This window comes from Mobula birostris, chromosome 9 (genome assembly GCF_030028105.1).
Source record: "Mobula birostris isolate sMobBir1 chromosome 9, sMobBir1.hap1, whole genome shotgun sequence".
NCBI lineage: Eukaryota > Metazoa > Chordata > Chondrichthyes > Myliobatiformes > Myliobatidae > Mobula > Mobula birostris.
In genome coordinates, this window is record NC_092378.1 from 153,136,398 (window position 1) to 153,156,155 (window position 19,758).

A 19,758-nucleotide genomic window follows, 5' to 3' on the forward strand; every position below is an offset into this window, starting at 1 on the left:
TATTGTCATTCATGGGGACACACTTCTGGTTTAAGATGGGGATGGTGAAGCACAGTGACAACTTGCTGGTAGCAAACACAACTATAAATTCCTGTATTAACCACACTTCCTCTTGGACGTGGTCACTGCAGTCAATAGCCTGTAAGTTCCCTTTTGGACCTGAGCTTTTCAAACACCCTGGCATGTTTGTGGCGTGAACTGGAGGTGCAGGACGGTCGTGGCGTGACATGCACGTTTTAAGTCGAGGTGGCGGGGCCCGGGCCTGAGAGTGAGAGTGACCCAGCATTTGACCGATTTCAGCACCGGACCAGATTGAAAAGGTCAGGGTGTCAGGGCCAGAGGAAAGTTATGGGCTGGTGTTCCGCTGACTGCTTTGTGAGGTTTACTCGTCTCCGTGCTGAACTGAGACTGTGGCCTGCAACTAACGGGCTCCTGGACTGGCAATGACTGTGAACTCGCTTCCAAGAACTTGGTGTTTGCTTACTTTTATTGTTTGCACGGTTAGTTATTTTCTGCACATTGGGTGTTTGACGGTCTCTTTTTTAATGGGCTTCTTTGCTTTGTGGCTGTCTGCAAGGAGACAAATCTCAAGGCTGGATATACAAAGTGTACATACTTTGATAATAAACAGACATCACACCCTGCAAAAACTCATTTCAGGCAGGTAGCACCATCAATTTGCAGGAGACTCCCAGAAACTCTGGGAGAGGTGGGATGTCTGCAATAGAGTAGCTCCGTAGCAGCTAGCCAGCTAGTTTAAATAAGTTAGCTATGCTAATGAACGAATGACACCTGTTAAACTCACCTCAACATGTCTTTTACGTCCTAACCCACCATGGGCAATAGAAAAGTCATTGTTGCAAACAGTGCAGTGAGCAACACTGTCATTACTTTTGACCCCTATTAGGCAGGGTTACACTTTAGTGTAGTCTGGGGTTACGCTCTCACTCTATCGCTTGCTTGCTTGCTCTCACTCTCTCTCATGGTCACTCTCGCGCTCTCTTGCTTTTCTCTCGCTCGCTCTCAAAAAAATTGATTTCCGTGATATTGTATATAATTTGCGGGCATCAGGGAGCCACTATTAATATGCGGGAGAGTCCCGGAACTTCCGGGAGAGGTGGGATGTCTGAATGAATGTATTTTGAACTCTGAAGATGTATGCTGCTAAACATAACACTAAACACAAGAGATGCCTCAGGTGCTGAAAATGCAGAACAACTCGCACAAAATGCTGGAGGAACTCAGCAGGTTGGGGCTGCATCTATGGAAATTAATAAACGGTCAGTGTTTCGGGCCGAGACCCTTCGTCAGGACTGGAAGGGAAGGGGGAAGGTGCCAGAATAAAAAGGTTGGGGGGGGTGGAGGAGGACAAATGAGGAACAATGTTCCTCAATGTTTATGTTTTTAGAATATAAAAGCAAGGATGTAATGTTGAGACTTTATGAAGCACAGGTGAGGCCTCACTTGGAGTATTGTGAGCAAGTTTGGGCCCCTTATCTTAGAAAGGATGTGCTGAAACTGGAGAGAGTTTAAAGGAGGTTCATGAAAATGATGTCAGGATTGAATGGCTTGTCATGTGAAGAGTGTTTGATGGCTCTGGGCCTGTATTCACTCAAATTCAGAAGGATGAGGGGTGACTCATTGAAACCAATCAAATGGTGAAAGGCCTTGATCGAGTGGATGTGGAGAGGATGTTTCCTGTGGTGGGAGAGTCTAGGACCAGAGGGCACAGCCTTAGAATAGAGGTGTGTCCTTTTAGAACAGAGATGAGGAGGATTTCTTCCGCCAGACAGTGGTGAATCTGTGGAATTCTTTGCCACAGGCAGCTGTGGAGGCCAAGTCTTTATTTAATGCAGAGGTTGATAGATTCTTGATTGGTCAGGGATGAAGGGATATGGGGAGAAGGCAGGCGATTGGGGCTGAGAGGAAAATTAGATCAGCCATGATGAAATGGTAGAGCAGACTGGATGGGCCAAGTGGCCTAATTCTGCTTTTATATCTAATGGTCTTATGGACCAAGGTGCAAAATACGGTACATTTTCACATTCAGCTTGTAAAATAATATTAACAGATAATAGAAGGAGTATTCTACAGATGTACAAGTTGACATAAAACGCCTATATGACATATTGTTAATTATACATCAGTGTTACTGTTTCTGGCGCTGTGATAAATAACGTGTACTGGGTGCTAGCAGGGTGTTTAGAGGTCTCACAGCCTGGGGGAAGAAGCTGTTCCCCAGTCTGAAGTCCTTGTCTTATACTGCAGTACCTTCTGCCTGACTGTGGGACAGATGGGAGGCATCCTTGATAATGCTGAGGGCTCTGAGAACGCAACTCTTCCGGCAGAAGTCCTGGGTCGGGAGAAGAGAGACCCCAGTGATTCTCTCAGCTGTCCTCACAAGCTGTTGCATGTTGTTGTGGTCGGATGCCTTGCAATTCCTGTACCAGACATTGATACAGCTGATATTCATCATCATTGTTTCGTGCTGTGTCAGACGACGTGGTGATCATGGTTGTGACCATGATTGTTCTGAGCAAACTTTCCTACAGAAGTGTTTTGCCGTTGCCGCCTTCTGAGGAGTGTCTTTACAAAGCGGGTGACCCCAGCCATTATCCGTTCAGAGATCGTCTGCCTGGTGTCAGTGGTCACATAACCAGGACTTGTGATCTGCACCAACTGCTCATACGACCATCCACCACCTGCTCCTGTGGCTTCACATGACCCTGATCCGGTGGGGGGGAGGGAGAGGTAGGGTCAGGGGTAAGCAGGTACCACACCTGGCCCAAGGGCGACCTGTAGCTGATATTACCATTTTTAATGACTGCTGTAGGTCAAAGATAGACAGAAACCAGAGAATGGGTTCATTTTTGGTTTTCCTGTGACTAGTGGTGTGCCACTTCTTACATTTCTGTTGGGGTGGTGTAGCAGTTAGTGTAATGCTGCAAGATCAGAGTTCAATTCCCACTGCTGACTGTAAGGAGTTTGTACGTTCTCCTTGTAACCATGTGGGTTTCCTCCGGGTGCCCTGGTTTCCTCCCACAGTCCAAAGTGCGGGTAGGAAATTGTGGGCATGCTCCATTGGCACCAGAAGTGTGGTGGGCTGCCACGCATTGTGTTGGTCATTAATGCAATTTGCTGAATGTATGTGTGACAAGTAAAGCTAATCTTTAATTTTAATTTCCGTGGCCTGTGATTGGGTTGAGGCTATAACAATGCACACTCTGTCAGAGACTTAGATGGGTGGGTGAAGTGTAATATATCCAAGTTCGCTGGAAATCTGAGGGTTAAATCAGTTGACACCTGGAATGTGTTGCCGGAGAAGAAAGATTTCAGGGTTTAAGATTTTCTTTATTTGCTGCGTGTACATCAAAGCACGAAAACGTACAGTGAAGTGTGTCATGTGCATCAAACCCAACACAGTCTGAGGGTGTGCTGGAGGCAGCCCACAAGTGTCTCCATGTTTCAGATGCCAACATAACATGCCCACAATTTACTAATCCTAACCTGTACATCTCTGGAATGCGTGAGGAAACCAGAGCACCTGGAGGAAAGCTGGAATGGACAACATCCCATGCACCATCAATCTACAGGCCGGGCCACTCAGGGACTTGGGCCATACTATTTCTGTTTGTGACTGTGTTTTTCTGCCATTGTAACTATGTGCAGTGTGTTTTGCCCCTTGGCCCCTGAGGAACGCTGTTTTGTTTGGCTGCATTCATGTGTATGGTTGAATGGCAATTGAACTTGAACCTGAACATGGCCACGGGAAGAATGTACAGCAGTAGGAATTGAACCCAGATCGCTGGCGCTGTAAAGCGTGACACTAACCGCTACGGCACCGTGCCGATCACACCGACAGGAGGTAGTGGAGGCAGCAATGTTGAAGAAGTGTTTACAGACTTTCTCCCTCGCTCCCTCTCCCAGTGTAGAGTGCCCTGCTGCTTCAAAATATCCACCATTGTCCCTGTATCAAAAAAGACCAAGGTAACATGTCTGAGTGACTGGCGTCCTGTTGCACTCACCTCAATAATAAGCAAATGCTTTGAGAGGCTGGTCAAGGACTACTCCACCTACACTGGACCCCCTACAATTCGCCTACTGACACAACCGATCGACAGACGACACAATAGCCACAACTCTACACACCGTCCTTACACATCTGGAGAAGAGGGATACTTATGTGAGAATGCTGTTCTTGGACTACAGTTCAGCATTCAACACCATAATTCCCTCCAGGCTCAACAGGAAGCTCAAAGACCTTGGACTTGACCCTGCCTTGTGCAGCTGGATCCTGGACTTCCTGTCAGATTGTTGGCAGGTGGTAAGAATGGGCTCCCTCACCTCCAACCCTCTGACTCTCAATACAGGAGCCCCTCAGGGCTGCGTACTGAGTCCCCTCCTGTACTCCCTGTATACCCGTGACTGTGTAACCACCCGTAGCTCCAATTTACTAATTAAATTTACTGACAATACTAGATTGATTGGCCTTATCTCAAATAATAACAAGGCAGCCTACCAAGAAGAAGTCATCACCCTGACACAATGGTGTCAAGAAAACAACCTCTCCCTCAAAAACAAAGGAGCTGGTTGTGGACTACAGGAGGAATGGAGACAGGCTAATCCCTATTGACATCAATGGATCTGGGGTTGAGAGGATGAACAGCTTTAAGTTCCTCAGCATACACATCACCGAGGATCTCACGTGGTCTGTACATACCGGCTGTGAGGTGAAAAAGGCACAACAGCGCCTCCTTCACCTCAGACTGTTGAGGAAGTTTGCTGTGGGCACCCAAATCCTAAGGACTTTCTACAGGGGCACAATTGAGAGCATCCTGACTGGCTGCATCACTGCTGGTATGGGAACTGTACCTCCCTTAATCACAGGACTCTGCAGAGAGTGGTGCGGACAGCCCAGTGCATCTGTAGATCTGAACGACAGGTGTGTAAAGATGACCCAAAGGATCATTGGGGACCCAAGTCACCCCGACCACAAACTGTTCCAGCTGCTACCATCCGGGAAACGGTACCACAGCATAAAAGCCAGGACCAACAGGCTCCGGGACAGCTTCTTCCACCAGGCCATCAGACTGATTAATTCATGCTGGTACAATTGTATTTCTACGTTATATTGACTGTCCTGTTGTACATACCATTTATTACAAATTACTATAAATTGCACATTTCGGCGGAGATGTAACGCAAAGATTTTTGCTCCTCATGTATGTGAAGGATGTAAGAAATAAAGTCAATTCAGTTCAATTCAGCGCAGGTACTTGAATGACCAGGGCACAGAATTAATAACAGGAACTGGGATTAATATAGATGCTTGGCACAGGTATGTGGGGCCAAAGGATCTGTTTCTACACTGTGCAGCTCTGTGACTCAGTGTTGGCTGGCAGGTGCATACCAAAAGGCTGATGGAATGTGATATTATATGTTGAGTACCTCAAAATACTTGGGGTTGGAAGTGATTGTGGATTTTTATGGATTTTGGAATATATAATCTGATAGCTGGGGATTGCCATCATTTCTGACTCTGAATTAATGTGCTACCGGTAAATAGTCCTTGTCTCACACTCACCCATCACACATATGTACTTAACAGTAAAAGTTATTATATACCATTAATATAAGGAAAATCTAATGTGTGCAGCACAGCAGCAGCGGGAGAATACCTGAACCAGCTGTTGAACAACAGCTGGCTTCCAGTCTCTACCTACAATACAGTGTTTGATTAACAGGGTACAGTACACTGTATTTGTACTTGGCTTTATTTTAGATTTTATGTGAGGTATAAAACAATCAGCATTGTAGACTTGTTCCAGTGTGAGATTTTCACCAGCAACAATCTTCACAAACTCATTGAATTTCTCTGCTGCTTTGTGATCAGTAGACATTTCATCTTTAAACTGTTTTAATCTTAGGAAAGATTAATATCGTACCTTTTCAGAAATTTCTGCAACCAACCTGCTGAATATTCACAATTACCTTCAGCTGTAAGTTCACCGTGATAGATCTTTGCTTGTTTTGCGATCAGCACGGCGTTAAGCAGCATATGTTCACTGTGACACTGACAAATCTATCCTTTCAATACACGATTGAGATCTTAATTTTTAGCTTTATGCAGTGCTTTTCTATTTTTCACCAACTTCTGTTCATTACATACGTGAGGTCACTTCTCAAAACTGTCTGCGGTGCGCAGAGATCTGATCTTCGTCTGGGAACCTTCCCAGCACCTTGTGGGAATTTTCCACTTGTGGCATCACGTCGGCACTAAAAAACCATTCTGGATTTTGGAGATTAAGGGTTGCTCGACCTGTACTAATGTGGGTCACCCACGTTAGGTGGGGGAGGGGATATGGAAAGTGAGGATTGACAGATGTCGATGCCCAAAGAAAAGTGTGTGTCAAAACGTGATTCACTCAATGTTAATGTGTACGGTCAGGAACTCTTTAGGAAGACAAATGGAATGTTAACCTTACTACAGCACGAATGGATTGTAAAAGTAGAGGTGTTATGTTCCAGTATATGAGACCACCTTGGAATATTGTGGGCAAGTCTGTCTGCATTCTTAAGTAAGGGTATATTTGCTATAGAACATAGACCATTACAGCACAGTGCAGACCTTTCAGCCCACGATGTTCTGCTGACATTTTAACCTACTCCAAGATCAATCTAAGCCTTCCCTTCCATATAATCCTCTATTTTTCTTTCATTCATGTGCATATCTGAGAGTTTCTAAAATGTCCCTAATGTATTTGCCTCCACCACCACCCCTGGCAGCTTTAGAGAGGGTACAGAGGAGATTTACCAGGATGCTGCCTGGATTAGAGAGCATGTTGGCAATATCGAGCCAAGTTGGAAGTCCAGGCTAACCAAAGGGATGCCAGTAGATTATGGCAGGGTCTAAATGAGATCACTGGGCACAAAGAAAAGGCTGGGAATATCAATAACTGTGGCGCTTCTCTTCCTGACGAACTTAATGTTTTCTACACAAGATTCGAACAGAAGAGGAGCGTCCCGCTCCCTCCTGATGAACCGGACCTGGTGGCATTGAGATTCTCGTCACCAAGGAGGACGTTAGGAGGGCCTTCCTGAAGATTAATCCAAGGAAGGCGACGGGCCCAGATGGCGTCCTGGGACGGGTTCTCCGGGCCTGTGCAAGTGAGCTAGCTGGAGTGTTTGCTGACATCTTCAACTGCTCCTTGCTTCAGTCTAAGATTCCCTCATGTTTTAAGAAGGCAACGATAATCCCAGTGCCGAAGAAGAGCAAGTTGGCTTGCCTGAATGACTATCGACCTGTGGCTCTGACATCAATTGCTATGAAGTGCTTTGAGAGATTGGTTATGGCTCACATCAACCACAGCCTACCGGTCAACCTCGACGCTTTGCAATTCACCTACTGGAGCAACAGGTCAACGGCAGATGCCATCTCTCTGGCCCTACATTCCTCCTTAGAACACCCGGAGAATAAAGACGCATACGTAAGGCTCCTTTTCATTGACTACAGCTCTGCCTTTAATACCATCATTCCAAATAAACTGATTCCTAAGCTCCGGAACCTGGGCGTTAGCACTCAGATCTGCAGCTGGATCTTCACCTTCCTCACAGGCAGGACCCAGGCTGTAAAAATAGGGGACAAGCTCTCCTCTACAATCACTCTGAGCACCGGTGCCTCACAAGGCTGTGTACTCAGCCCCCTGCTGTACTCACTGTACACCCACGATTGTGTAGCAAAGTTTCCATCAAACTCAATATATAAGTTTGCTGATGACACAACAATTGTAGGCCGTATCTCGGGTAATGATGAGTTTGAGTACAGAGAGGAAATTAAGAACCTGGTGGCATGGTGCGAAGACAATAACCTATCCCTCAATGTCAGCAAGATGAAGGAATTGGTTGTTGACTTCAGAAGGAGTAGCGGACCGCACGACCCAATTTACATCGATGGTGCGCAAGTGGAACAGGTCAAAAGCTTTAAGTTCTTCGGGGTCAATATCACAAATGACCTGACTTGGTCCAACCAAGCAGAGTTCACTGCCAAGAAGGCCCACCAGCACCTTTACTTCCTGAGAAAACTAAAGAAATTTGGCCTGTTCCCTAAAACCCTCACTAATTTTTATAGATGCACCGACCTAGTATGGAAGTTGTCCTGTCCAAGACCGAAAGAAGCTGCAGAAGATCGTGAACACGGCGCAGCACATCACACAAACCAATCTTCTGTCCGTGGACTCACTTTACACTGCACACTGTCGGAGCAGTGCTGCCAGGATAATCAAGGACACGACCCACCCAGCCAACAGACTTTTTGTCCCTCTTCCCTCTGGGAGAATGCTCAGGAGCTTGAAGACTCGTACGGCCAAATTTGGGAACAGCTTCTTTCCAACTGTGATAAGACTGCTGAACGGATCCTGACCCGGATCTGGGCCGTACCCTCCAAATATCCGGACCTGCCTCTCGGTTTTTTTTGCACTACCTTACTTCCCATTTTTCTATTTTCTATTTATGATTTATCATTTAAATCTTTAATATTTACTAATTTTTACTGTTTTTAATATTTAATATTTGTAATCCAGGGAGTGGGAAGCTCAGAATCAAATATCGCTGTGATGGTTGTACGTTCTAGTACCAATTGTTTGGCGACAATAAAGTATAAATTATGTCTAATGCGGAAAGGCTGAGTGAGCTCAGGCTTTTGTCTTTGGACTGAAACAGGGTGAGAGGTGACCTGACAGAGGTGTACAAGATGGTTGGAGGCACAGACAGAGTGGACAGCCAGGGTGGAAGTTGCTGATACTAGGGGCATAATTTAAAGTTGACTGGAGGAAAGTATAGGGAGGGTGTCAGAGGTAGCGTTTTTACACAGAGTGACGGGTGCAGGAGTGGTGGTAGAGGCAGATACATTAGGAACATTTAAGGAACTTTTAGATAGATACATGGAGCTTAGAAGAATGGAGGGCTATGTAGGAGGGAAAGGTTAGTAGGTTAGTATGTTCTATGAACACAGTGTTTCATTATCCTAAACACGAGAGATTCTGCTGATGCTGGAAATCCAGGTAGCACACACAAAATGTTGGAGGAACTCAGCAGGTCAGGCAGCATCTATGGAAATGAATGAACAGTTGACATTTTGGGCTGAGATCCATTTTCATGACTGGACAGTTTCATTATCCTGTTGAATTAAATTGACTTCATTTCTACATCTTTCACATACATGAGGAGTAAAGGTCTTTATGTTACATCTCCATCTAAATGTGCCATGTGCAATCACAGTGATTAATAATAATTTATAATAATTAGAACAGTCAATGTAGTATAGAGTACACTCAAGTCACTTGAGTTCATCAGTCTGATGGCCTGGTGGGAGGAGCTGTCCTGGAGCCTGTTGGTCCTGACTTTTATGCTGTGGTACCACTTCCTGGATGGTAGCAGCTGGAATAGATTGTGGTTGGGATGGCTTGGATGCTCAATGATCCTTCGGGCCCTTTTTACACACCTGTCCTTGGAAATGTCCTGAATAGTGGGAAGTTCACATCTACAGATGTGCTGGGCTGTCCGCACCACTCTCTGCAGAGTCCTGTGATTAATGGAGGTACAGTTCCCATACCAGGCAGTGATGCAGCCAGTCAGGATGCTCTCAATTGTGCCCCTGTAGAAAGTTCTTAGGATTTGGGGGTCCATACCAAACTTCCTCAACCGTCTGAGGTGAAAGGGGCGCTGTTATGCCTTTTTCACCACACAGCTGGTATGTACAGACCATGTGAGGTTCACATTGATGTGGATGCTGAAGAACTTGAAGCTGTTTGCCCTCTCGACCCCAGATCCATTGATGTCAATAGGGGTTAGTCCATCTCCATTCCTCCTGTAGTCCACAACCAGCTCCTTTGTTTTTGCAACATTGAGGGAGAGGTTGTTTTCTTTACACCACTTATCAGAGAGATGACTTCTTCCCTGTAGGCTACCTTGTTATTGTTTGAGATAAGGCCAATCAATGTAGTGTCACTGGCAAATTTAATTAGCAGATTGGAGCTGTGGGTGGCGATACAGTCATGGGTATACAGGGAGTAAAGGAGGGGACTCAGTACACAGCCCTGAGGGGCTCCTGTATTGAGAGTCAGAGGGGTAGAGGTGAGGGAGCCCACTCTTACAATCTGCTGGCGATCTGACAGGAAGTCCAGGATCCAGCTGCTCAAGGAAAGGTCAAGGCCGAGGTCTCTGAGCTTCCTGTCAAGCCTGGATAGAGCTATGGTGTTGAATGTAGTCCAAGAACAGCATTCTCACATAAGGAGGTGACTGTATTTGTTCACTGACAAACCAAATATTTAGATTAGGGACATTTAAGAAACTCTTAGATAGGCACATCCTCCAAGACTAGCACAACCTTGTCGTTGGGTTTGGAGGCTTGCCTGCCTCAATGACCCGGAGAGCCATGTCGGCTGGAGTCAGGGCTTTATGTTTTGGCTCTTGGTAGGGTCACCCATGCCAAACAGGTCAATGGGTAGAGGACAGACTAACAGTGGTACACCGGTCCTCCAGCTTCGGGGGTTCAGCTCAGGTCTAACAACCCTGACTGGTCAAACAAAACTTATGGAAACAGCAATGAAGTACCCTTCTACATCTGAGTGTGATGGTATTCCTGAGTCTCCACACGGGACTTGCATGACTGACAGTAGTGAAAACTGAGAGGAAGCTACTGACACGTTGAAGAAAGCTCTGAACACTGCGACAGACAGATGGAGGACTTTCATTGCTGCCCGAAACACCAGTGGTAAAATGGGCAGTCATGAGACAATATAAGATAGGCGCATGGATAATACAAATGGAGTTCTATAAAGGAGAAAGGGTAAAGTTGGCACAATATTGTGGGCTGAAGGGCCTGTACTGTAGTGTTCTATGTTCTGTGTTCCAAAGATGAAGTAGAGATCATTGATGAAGCAGCTGAAGATATCTGGGCCACTACTTATCGATCCTGCCCTCGCACTAGAATAGGACGCCACAGTAGCATGGCAATTAGTTTGGCTCACTGTGCCAGGGTTTGGAGTTCAGAGTTCAGAGTTCAATTCTGGTGCCATTTGGAAAGGGTTTGTACATTCTCCCCGTGACCTGTGGATTTCCTGTGGGAGCTCTGGTTTCCTGCCACAGTCCAAAGACATACCAGTTAGTAGGTTAATTTGTCATTGTAAACTGCCCCAGGATTAGGCTGGGGTTGAGTAGGTGGGTTGCTGGCAGGCACAGCTCACGAGGCCAGAAGGGTCTGTTCCACATTGTATCTCGAAATTAAAAGTATCACTGATATGCCCTTTGTTTGATTGGGTGGGGTAGGTATATAAACCAAGTTCTTTTCTTTTGCAATTTTGAAAAGATTCAAAGTACATTTATTACTGAAATATGTAAGCAGCATACAACCCTGAGATCCGTCTTCCCACAGACAGCCACGAAACAAAGAACCGTGAAGAAAAGCATCAAACACCAACCCCCCCATGCGCATAAAAAAAACAGATCATGCAAAGGGCAACAAGACAAAAAAAAACGAGTGAGAACATAGAATATGAAACACATAATCAAAATATGCTTATTTTCTTCCCCAGTAACCCAGCTGTAGAACCAGATCTCATGGTATCAGTGCAGTATCAGGAACTCAGTCTGGCTTACAATATAGCCATAGCCTACTAAAATTTTAGAGATCTTTCTGTGAAGTATCTCGCAAGAGACTTGTTAGAGAAATTCAGATGCATGGTGTAGGAGAGAAGATAGCTGTGTGGGTTGGGAGCTGATTGACAGAAAGTTTGTGTTGCTCAGACAGATTGGAAGTGTGCTCTCCTGGGATCAGTGCTGGATTTCCATCCTGGCAGTCCTTGACACTCGGAATTTTGCTTTTTTTTTTGACAATACAAAGGTATAGCAGACAGCGACGGTGAGTGGGAAAACCTTCAGAAGGCACTGGTGTAGGAATACAGACAGAAATGGGAGGCAATGCACTGATTACTGCCCTTCCAAAGCAATCTATTCAGAATGCCACTGCTGGACTTTTAACTAAAGCTAAGAAGGTGGACACTTTTAACTAAAACTAAGAGGGTGGGAGCATATCACTCCCGTCCTAGCTTCTCTGCATTGTGTTCCTGTATCTTCTAGAATTGATCTGAAAATTCTGTTACTTGTTGTTAAAGCTGTTAATGGCCTGGGACCAGAGAACATCACAGAATTGTTTTTGTTTTATAATCCTGCACAAGGCTCTCAGGTCTTCTTCTGCCGTTCTCTGAGCTGGATGTTCTATGAGTCTGTGGTGGCCAGTGCTATCATGTTTGCTGTTGTGTGCTGGGGCAGCAGGCTGACACCAACAGAATCAACAAACTCATTCATAAGGCCAGTGATGTTGTGGGGATGGAACTGGACTTTCTGACGGTGGTGTCTGAAAAGAGGATGCTGTCCAAGTTGCATGCCATCTTGGACAATGTCTCCCATCCACTACATAATGTACTTGTTGGGCACAGGAGTACATTCAGCCAGAGGCTCATTCCACCGAGATGCAACACAGAGCGTCATAGGAAGTCATTCCTGCCTGTGGCCATCAAACTTTACAACTCCTCCCTTGGAGGGTCAGACACCCTGAGCCAATAGGCTGGTCCTGGGCTTATTTTCTGGCATAATTTACATATTACTATTTAACTATTTATGGTTTTATTACTATTTATTATTGATGGTGCAACTGTAACAAAAACCAATTTCCTCCGGGATCAATAAAGTATGACTATGACTCTTAAATTTAAACAATCTCCCTCAAAAGAGAATCGGCAGGTCAGTTTTTTTGAACTACGTTCCTAAACTGTGGAACTCGGTACGTAAAACTATAAGGGATGCATAAACAGTTGACACTTCTAAACACCAGTTCAAAACCTGTTTATTTAATCTTGTTTTATACGAACATAATTTTGTCTTTTATTTTCATGTTTGCACTTTATCCCATTGTAAAGCGCTTTGAACTTTCACTCATTCACCCCTGTCATATGACGTGGGCAATCATGGTCGTCACCATGACCGTTATTGGCAAGTTTTCCTACAGAGCTGGTTTGCCATTGCCTTCTTCTGGGCAGTGTCTTTACAAGATGGGTGACCCCAACCATTGTCAATACTCTTCAGAGATTGTCTACCTGGTGTCAGTGATCACATAACCAGGATTTGTGATCTGCACCGGCTGCTCGTACGACCATCCACCACCTGCCCCCATGGCTTCATGTGACCCTGATCGGGGGCTACACCTTGCCCAAGGGTGACCTGCAGGCTGGCGGAGGGAAGGAGCTCCTTACACCTCCTTTGGTAAAAATGCATCTCCACTCCTCCACCCAGTTTGAACCACTTTATGAAAGACGCTTTATAAATAAGTTATTATTAATTAATAAACAAATGGAAGTTCCAACATCGAAACAGACTGTTGGGCCCATCAATCTGTATTCTACACCAACTTTCACACATTTCTCCTTGCTGTTCCCACATCCCTGAAGTAACTTTCATTCAGTCATCTGAATTGGTCTCTGTTCAGTCCCTTAAACAAAACACATGGAACAGTACAGGTCATTCTACCCACGACGTTGTCCTGACGTATTAACCCACTCAAAGTTCAAATTAAAGTACATATATAAGATTAGGCCCATCGAGTCTGCTCTGCCATTCCATTATGGCTGATTTATTGTCCCTCTCAACCCCATTCTCCTGCCTTCCGCGGTAGCCTTTGGCGGCCTGATTAATCAAGAATTAATTTATTAACTACCGCCTTAAATATACCCAATGACTTGGCCTGCACAGCCATCTGTGGCAATGAATCCCACAGATTCCTCAGTCTCTAGCTAAAGACATTTTTCCTCATCTCTGTTCTGAATGGATGTCCCTCAATTCTGAAGTTGTGCCACCTGGTCCCAGACTCCCCCACTATCAGAAACATCCTTTCCATATCCACTCTATCTGTGCCCTCTGGTCCCAGACTCTCCCACGATCAGAAACATCCTTTCCATATCCACTCTATCTGTGCCCTCTGACCCTAGTCTCCCCCACTATCGGAAACATCCTTTCCATATCCACTCTATCTGTGCCCTCTGGTCCCAGACTCCCCCACGATTGGAAACATCCTTTCCATACCCACTCTATCTGGGCCACCTGGTCCTAGACTCCCCCACTATTGGAAACATCCTTTCCATACCCACTCTATCTTGGCCTTTCAATATTCATTGGGTTTCAGTAAGCCCCCCCTCATGCTTCTAAACAGTGAGCACAACCCAGAGCCGTCAAATGCTCCTCATACATTAACCCTTTCATTCCTGGGATTATTCTCGTGAACCTCCTCTGCACTCTTTCCAATGCCAGCACATCGTTTCTTAGATAAGGGGCCCAAAATTGCTCTCAATTCTCCAAGTGCTGTCTGACTAATGCCTTATAGCCTCAGCATTATATTCCTGCTTTTGAAGTCCTCTTGAAATGAATGCTAACACTGCATTTGCCTTCCTCACCACTGACTCATCCTGCAAGTTAACCTTTAGGGAATCCTGCACAAGGACTCCCAATTTCCTTTGCACCTCTGATTTTTAAAAATGCTCTCCCCATCCAGAAAATAGTCTATGCTTTTATTCCTTCTGCTAAAGTGCATGACCGTACACTTCCCTGCACTGTTTTCCATCTGCCACTTATTTGTCCATTCTCCCAATCTGTCTGAGTCCGTCTGCAGACGCCCTGTTTCCTCAACACTACCTGCCCCTCTACCTACCTTCATATTGTTTGCGAACTTGATCGCAAAGCCGTCAATTCCTTCATCCAAATCGTTGACGTACAACACGAAAAGAAGTGGTCCCAACACTGACCTCTTTGCAACGCCACTAGTCACAGGCCAACCAGAAAAGGCTCCCTTTATTCCCACTCTTGGCCTCTCCTGCCAATCAGCCAATGCTCTATCCATGCTAGTATCTTTCCTGTAATACCATGAGTTCTTATCTCGTTAAGCAGCCTCATGTGTGACACCTTGTCAAAGGCCTTCTGAAATCCAAGTAAACCACATCCACTGATTCTTTGTCTATCCTGCCTGTGAACAAATTTGTCAGGCAAGATTTCCCTTGAGGAAACCATGCTGACAAATTTTATTATGTGCCTCAAGTATCCCGAAACTCATCCTTACTAATAAATTCCAACATTTTTCCAAGCACTGGTCGGGCGAACTGGCCTATAATTCCCTTTCTTCTGCCTCTATTCCTTCTTAAAGAGTGGAGTGACGTTTGCAATCCTTGGGAACCATTTCAGCACCTAGTGATTCTTGAAAGACCATTACTAATGCCTCCACAATCTCCTCAGCCACCTCTTTCAGAACCCTGGAGAGTAGTCTATCTGGTCTTGGTGATTGATCTACCTTCAGACTTTTCAGCTTCCTAATTACCATCTCCTTAGTCATTAGCAAAGACACACACTTCTGCTCCCTGACACACTCACATTTCTGACATTCTGCTAGTGTCTTCCACAGTGAAGATGGATGCAAAGTACTTATTAAGTTTGTTCATCGTTTCTTTGCCCCCCACATTACCATCTCTCTACTGCCATTTTCCACTTTCTTTTCGCTTTATATACCTGAAAAGAAAATTTGTATCATTTTACATCATTGGCTAGCTTACCTTCATATTTCATCTTTTCTTTCTTTATAGCTTTTTGTTTCCTTCTGTTGGTTTTTAAAACTTCCCAATCGTCTACCTGTCCTCTTTTGTGCTTTTCTATGTCACCATGTATGATCCTAAGGTTCATTTCTTGCAGGCATTCACAGTAGATATAAAGAAACACAATAATGAAAGACTGCACACAAGGCGAGCAACCCATGTGCAAAATACAGAAAGATAATAATAATAATAAATAAGCAATCAATATCAAGGTCATGAGTTGAAGAGTTCTTGAAGGAGGTACAGAAGCCTGAAGGCACACACTCAGCGATTCAGGAACAGCTTCTTCCCCCTTGCCATCCGATTCCTAAATGGACATTGAACCCGTGAACACTACCTCACTTTTTTTTTAATATATACTATTTCTGTTTTGCACTATTTTAATTTGACTATTTAATATACTTACAGTATTGATTTACTTAATTATTTTTTTCTTTCTACATTATCGTTTGTTGCATTGTACTGATGCTGCTAAATTAACAAATTTCATGACACATGCTGGTGATAATGAATCTGATTCTGATTCTGAAAGTGAGTCCATAGGCTGGCCGGGGAAAGAGGACACTGGTGAGCCACTATTGGCTTTCAAAGTGTCCCATGTGCAGCCCATCTCTGAAGATCCTTCTTCTCCCAGGGGTGATGTCTTTGAACCTTCTGTTGGTGTTTCTTGCAGCTCTGTGCTTTGAAGGGATGGATTGCCAGCCCATGCCCAATTCTCTTGCTTTCGCAGCCAGGCTTGGGACTGTCCACGGTGGAGTTTCTACCTCAGTACTGTGTCATGATTTGATGTTTGTACAGTATGCAAGACAAGCTTTTTACTGTATCTCAGTACTGTAGATGTGACAATAATAGACCAATTCCAATTTTAAATTAGCACCCCCCTTATTCTGAGAGTTGGCCCTCCACTCTTAGATCAGGAGTTCCCAACCTTTTTAATGCCATGGACCAATACCATTAAGCAAGGGGTCTGTGAACCCCAGGTTGGGAATCCCTGCCTGAGACTTTGTTACATGTATTTGTATATCTGGTGGTCAGGTCACTAGTCTGAGTGCTGCTGGTAACAAGTAACCCAGTACTACCTGTTGCATGGTCGGGTGGTCGGTGACTAAACCGGCTCCCCCATCAGGCTTGCCTGGTGAGGAGGGTGGCTAGACACCCCGCAGGACAAAAAACAAGACCTGTCAAAGGGCGGATGAACCGTCTCGTGGGGTCAATGGCCATCTAGCAAACACGTGCCATGAAGCACGGAAAGGGCATCCCTTGCATCGAAGCTTGGTCTGGCCATTCACTGCAACAGAACTTCCCCCAGCCGTCTTGGACCCCACCATGCCGCTGGATCTGGGAGGGGATGTTGAGAGGGTGGGTCTGGACCTGTGCAACCCCCTACTCACCTAAAATCCGTTCATGCACACGCTGTTCCTTTCTGAGGAGTGGGGTATCCCCACTAACGGACTGAAAGGAACCATCAGCATCCTATGGGATGGTTAGCCAGGGAGAGATTTGTGTATACCTTTATGATTCTTATATTCTATCCTGCCTCTTCCCAATCTGAAATACTTCCTTCTAATCACTGTATCTCCCGGTCCAATTTCTCATGCTTTCCTGGATTCTGTACATCTTGCCCTCTAGCCCTCTGTCTATAACCAAGAACCTCTAACTCTCTCTCTCGCTCTCTCTGTATCACTCTCTCTTTCTCCAACTCTTCATTCTTTACCTCGCCCTGACACTCACTGACTTCCTTCCCATACCCTCTGCTCCACGATCTTTCCCCTCTCCTTTCTCTTTCCCTATCACTCTTTGCCCCTCATGTCACCCTTTTATTCTCACTCCTCTCTTCTAACCTCCACCTCCTTCCTCCACACTTTCTGACTTCCCGTCACCTCCGCCCCAAAGGATGAGGGAGGAGTTTGCGGAATGGAGGAGGACTTGGGTTTGCTTTCTTCCTTTACCTCTCCCTTCTTCATCCTCCCCTCCCTACATTCCCTGCTCTTCCTTGATACCCTTCCCCTCTTCCCCCTCCCCTCCCCTTCCCTCTTACCCCTCCCCTCCCCTTCCCTCTTACCCCTCCCCTCCCCTTCCCTCTTACCCCTCCCATCCCCTTCCCAATCCCTCCCCTCTCCCCCTCTCCCTCCCCTCCCCCTCCCTTCCTCCCCCTCTCTTCCTCCCCCTCTCTTCCCCTTCCCTCCCTTTCCACTCCCTCCCTTTCCACTCCCCATCTCTTCCCCCTCTCTCCCTTTCCACTCCCCATCTCTTCCCTGTCCCCTGCTCCACCACCACCTGCCATTCCACCTCCCCCTCTCCTCTGCACCCGCTCCTCTCTCCCTTCCCATCGCTCCCCTCCCTTTCACCCACTTCCTGTCCCCATTCTCCCTCCTCCAGTACTCTCACCCACTCCTCCCTCCCTATTCCACGCCCTTCCTCCCTCCCTATTCCACTCCTCCCTCCCTCCCTATTCCACTCCTCCCTCCCTATTCCATTCTTCCCTTCCTCCCTCCCTATTCCACTCCTCCCTCCCTCCCTATTCCATTCTTCCCTCCCTCCCTCCCTATTCCACTCCTCCCTCCCTCCCTATTCCATTCTTCCCTCCCTCCCTCCCTATTCCACTCCTCCCTCCCTCCCTATTCCATTCTTCCCTCCCTCCCTCCCTATTCCACTCTTCCCTTCCTCCCTCCCTCCCTCCCTCCCTCCCTATTCCACTCCACCCTTCCTCCCTCCCTATTCCACTCCTCCCTTCCTCCCTCCCGCCCTGTTCCACTCCTCCTTTCCTCCCTCCCTCCCTATTCCATTCTTCCCTCCCTCCCTATTCCATTCTTCCCTCCCTATTCCACTCCACCCTTCCTCCCTCCCTATTCCACTCCACCCTTCCTCCCTCCCTATTCCACTCCTCCCTTCCTCCCTCCCGCCCTGTTCCACTCCTCCTTTCCTCCCTCCCTCCCTATTCCATTCTTCCCTCCCTCCCTATTCCATTCTTCCCTCCCTATTCCACTCCACCCTTCCTCCCTCCCTATTCCACTCCACCCTTCCTCCCTCCCTATTCCACTCCTCCTCCCTCCCTCCCTATTCCACTCCTCCTCCCTCCCTCCCTATTCCCGCCCTGCCGGCCTCCTGCGCTGTCACTCAGCATCGGCGAGCCGCTGCGGTCTGCGCGCTGACTGTGAGGGGCGGCCGGTTTCGGGGGCTTTGGCTGCCCTCGGACCCCAGTCGGAGGAGTGCGTGTGCGGGGTTGTGAGGAGAAGCCGGTGCCGCCAGCGGCAGATGGCCGCGGTTGTGCCGCGCCTCCGGGGCTGACGCACACCGAATGGAGCCGGCGCGCCGCTGAGCCGAGCCGGGGAGCTGGGGAACCGGGAGTCGGGATGGGTACCTCCGCTTCATCCATCGCCGCGGACACAGAGGCACGGGCCGGCCTCTCGGCCTCGGCTCCCCCGCTGTGGGGGCCCGCAGCCCTGAGCGCCCGTAGCCGCCAGCTCCAGCTGCCGAGGAGCCGCAGTAGGTAAGCGGGGGAGCAAGGGCACCGGAGCCGGCGTGCGGGCTCCGCAAGCCGGGCTGGGCTGCTGTCGCCAGCGGGAGGGTGACCACAGTGCAGCCGGTGTCGGGTCGGGTCGGGGCAGGGGCAGGGGCAGGGGGACTCGCTGGGCACCCAGTCTGTCCGGAGCGGCGATTACACCGGACACACACCCTCAAAGTCACTTGGAAGGCGCGGTGGAAATTGTGCTGAGAGTAGCGGATAAAGGACGTTTACTTCATAAGGGAAGGGGAAATAGAAGAGCGAGATTGCTGCCGAGCAGCCAGAAAGTTAATCACAAGAATTGATTGCAGAGTCTGGAAGATGGGTGAAGCAAGCGAAGGAACCGAGAGTAGTTTGTAAACCTGGCGAAGCAGCGCTTGTAACGGACTGAATTACTGTTGTCATCTTTTCTGTCAAAATGCTGTTCCTATCTCTATTTTTTTTATTGTTGCTGTTATCTGGGTGGTTACTTGGTGCTTGGCCTTGTAGAACGTACAGGTGTGTGGTGAAGCGAATACAATAGTAACAGTTTTTCTTGGAAGGAATATGAGGTGATCTTATCTCGTC

At 47.0% G+C, this 19,758-nt stretch overlaps 1 protein-coding gene across 3 annotated transcripts in view; it reads left to right on the forward strand.

The window, feature by feature from the left end:
• The window catches only part of capn15 (calpain 15), a 277,686-nt gene that overhangs the window by 5,438 nt on the left and 252,490 nt on the right, over positions 1 to 19,758 (forward strand). The window contains exon 1 of one of the 3 annotated variants that reach the window (XM_072269202.1): positions 18,733 to 19,176. The exons of 1 other annotated variant lie outside the window; for it this stretch is intronic. In XM_072269202.1, coding sequence (XP_072125303.1) covers positions 19,040 to 19,176 — 137 coding nt within the window. In that variant the 5' untranslated portion in view covers positions 18,733 to 19,039. Of the gene's footprint in view, positions 1 to 18,732; positions 19,177 to 19,758 lie in introns of those variants that run through there. One more of the 3 variants, XM_072269199.1, reaches the window with a different exon arrangement.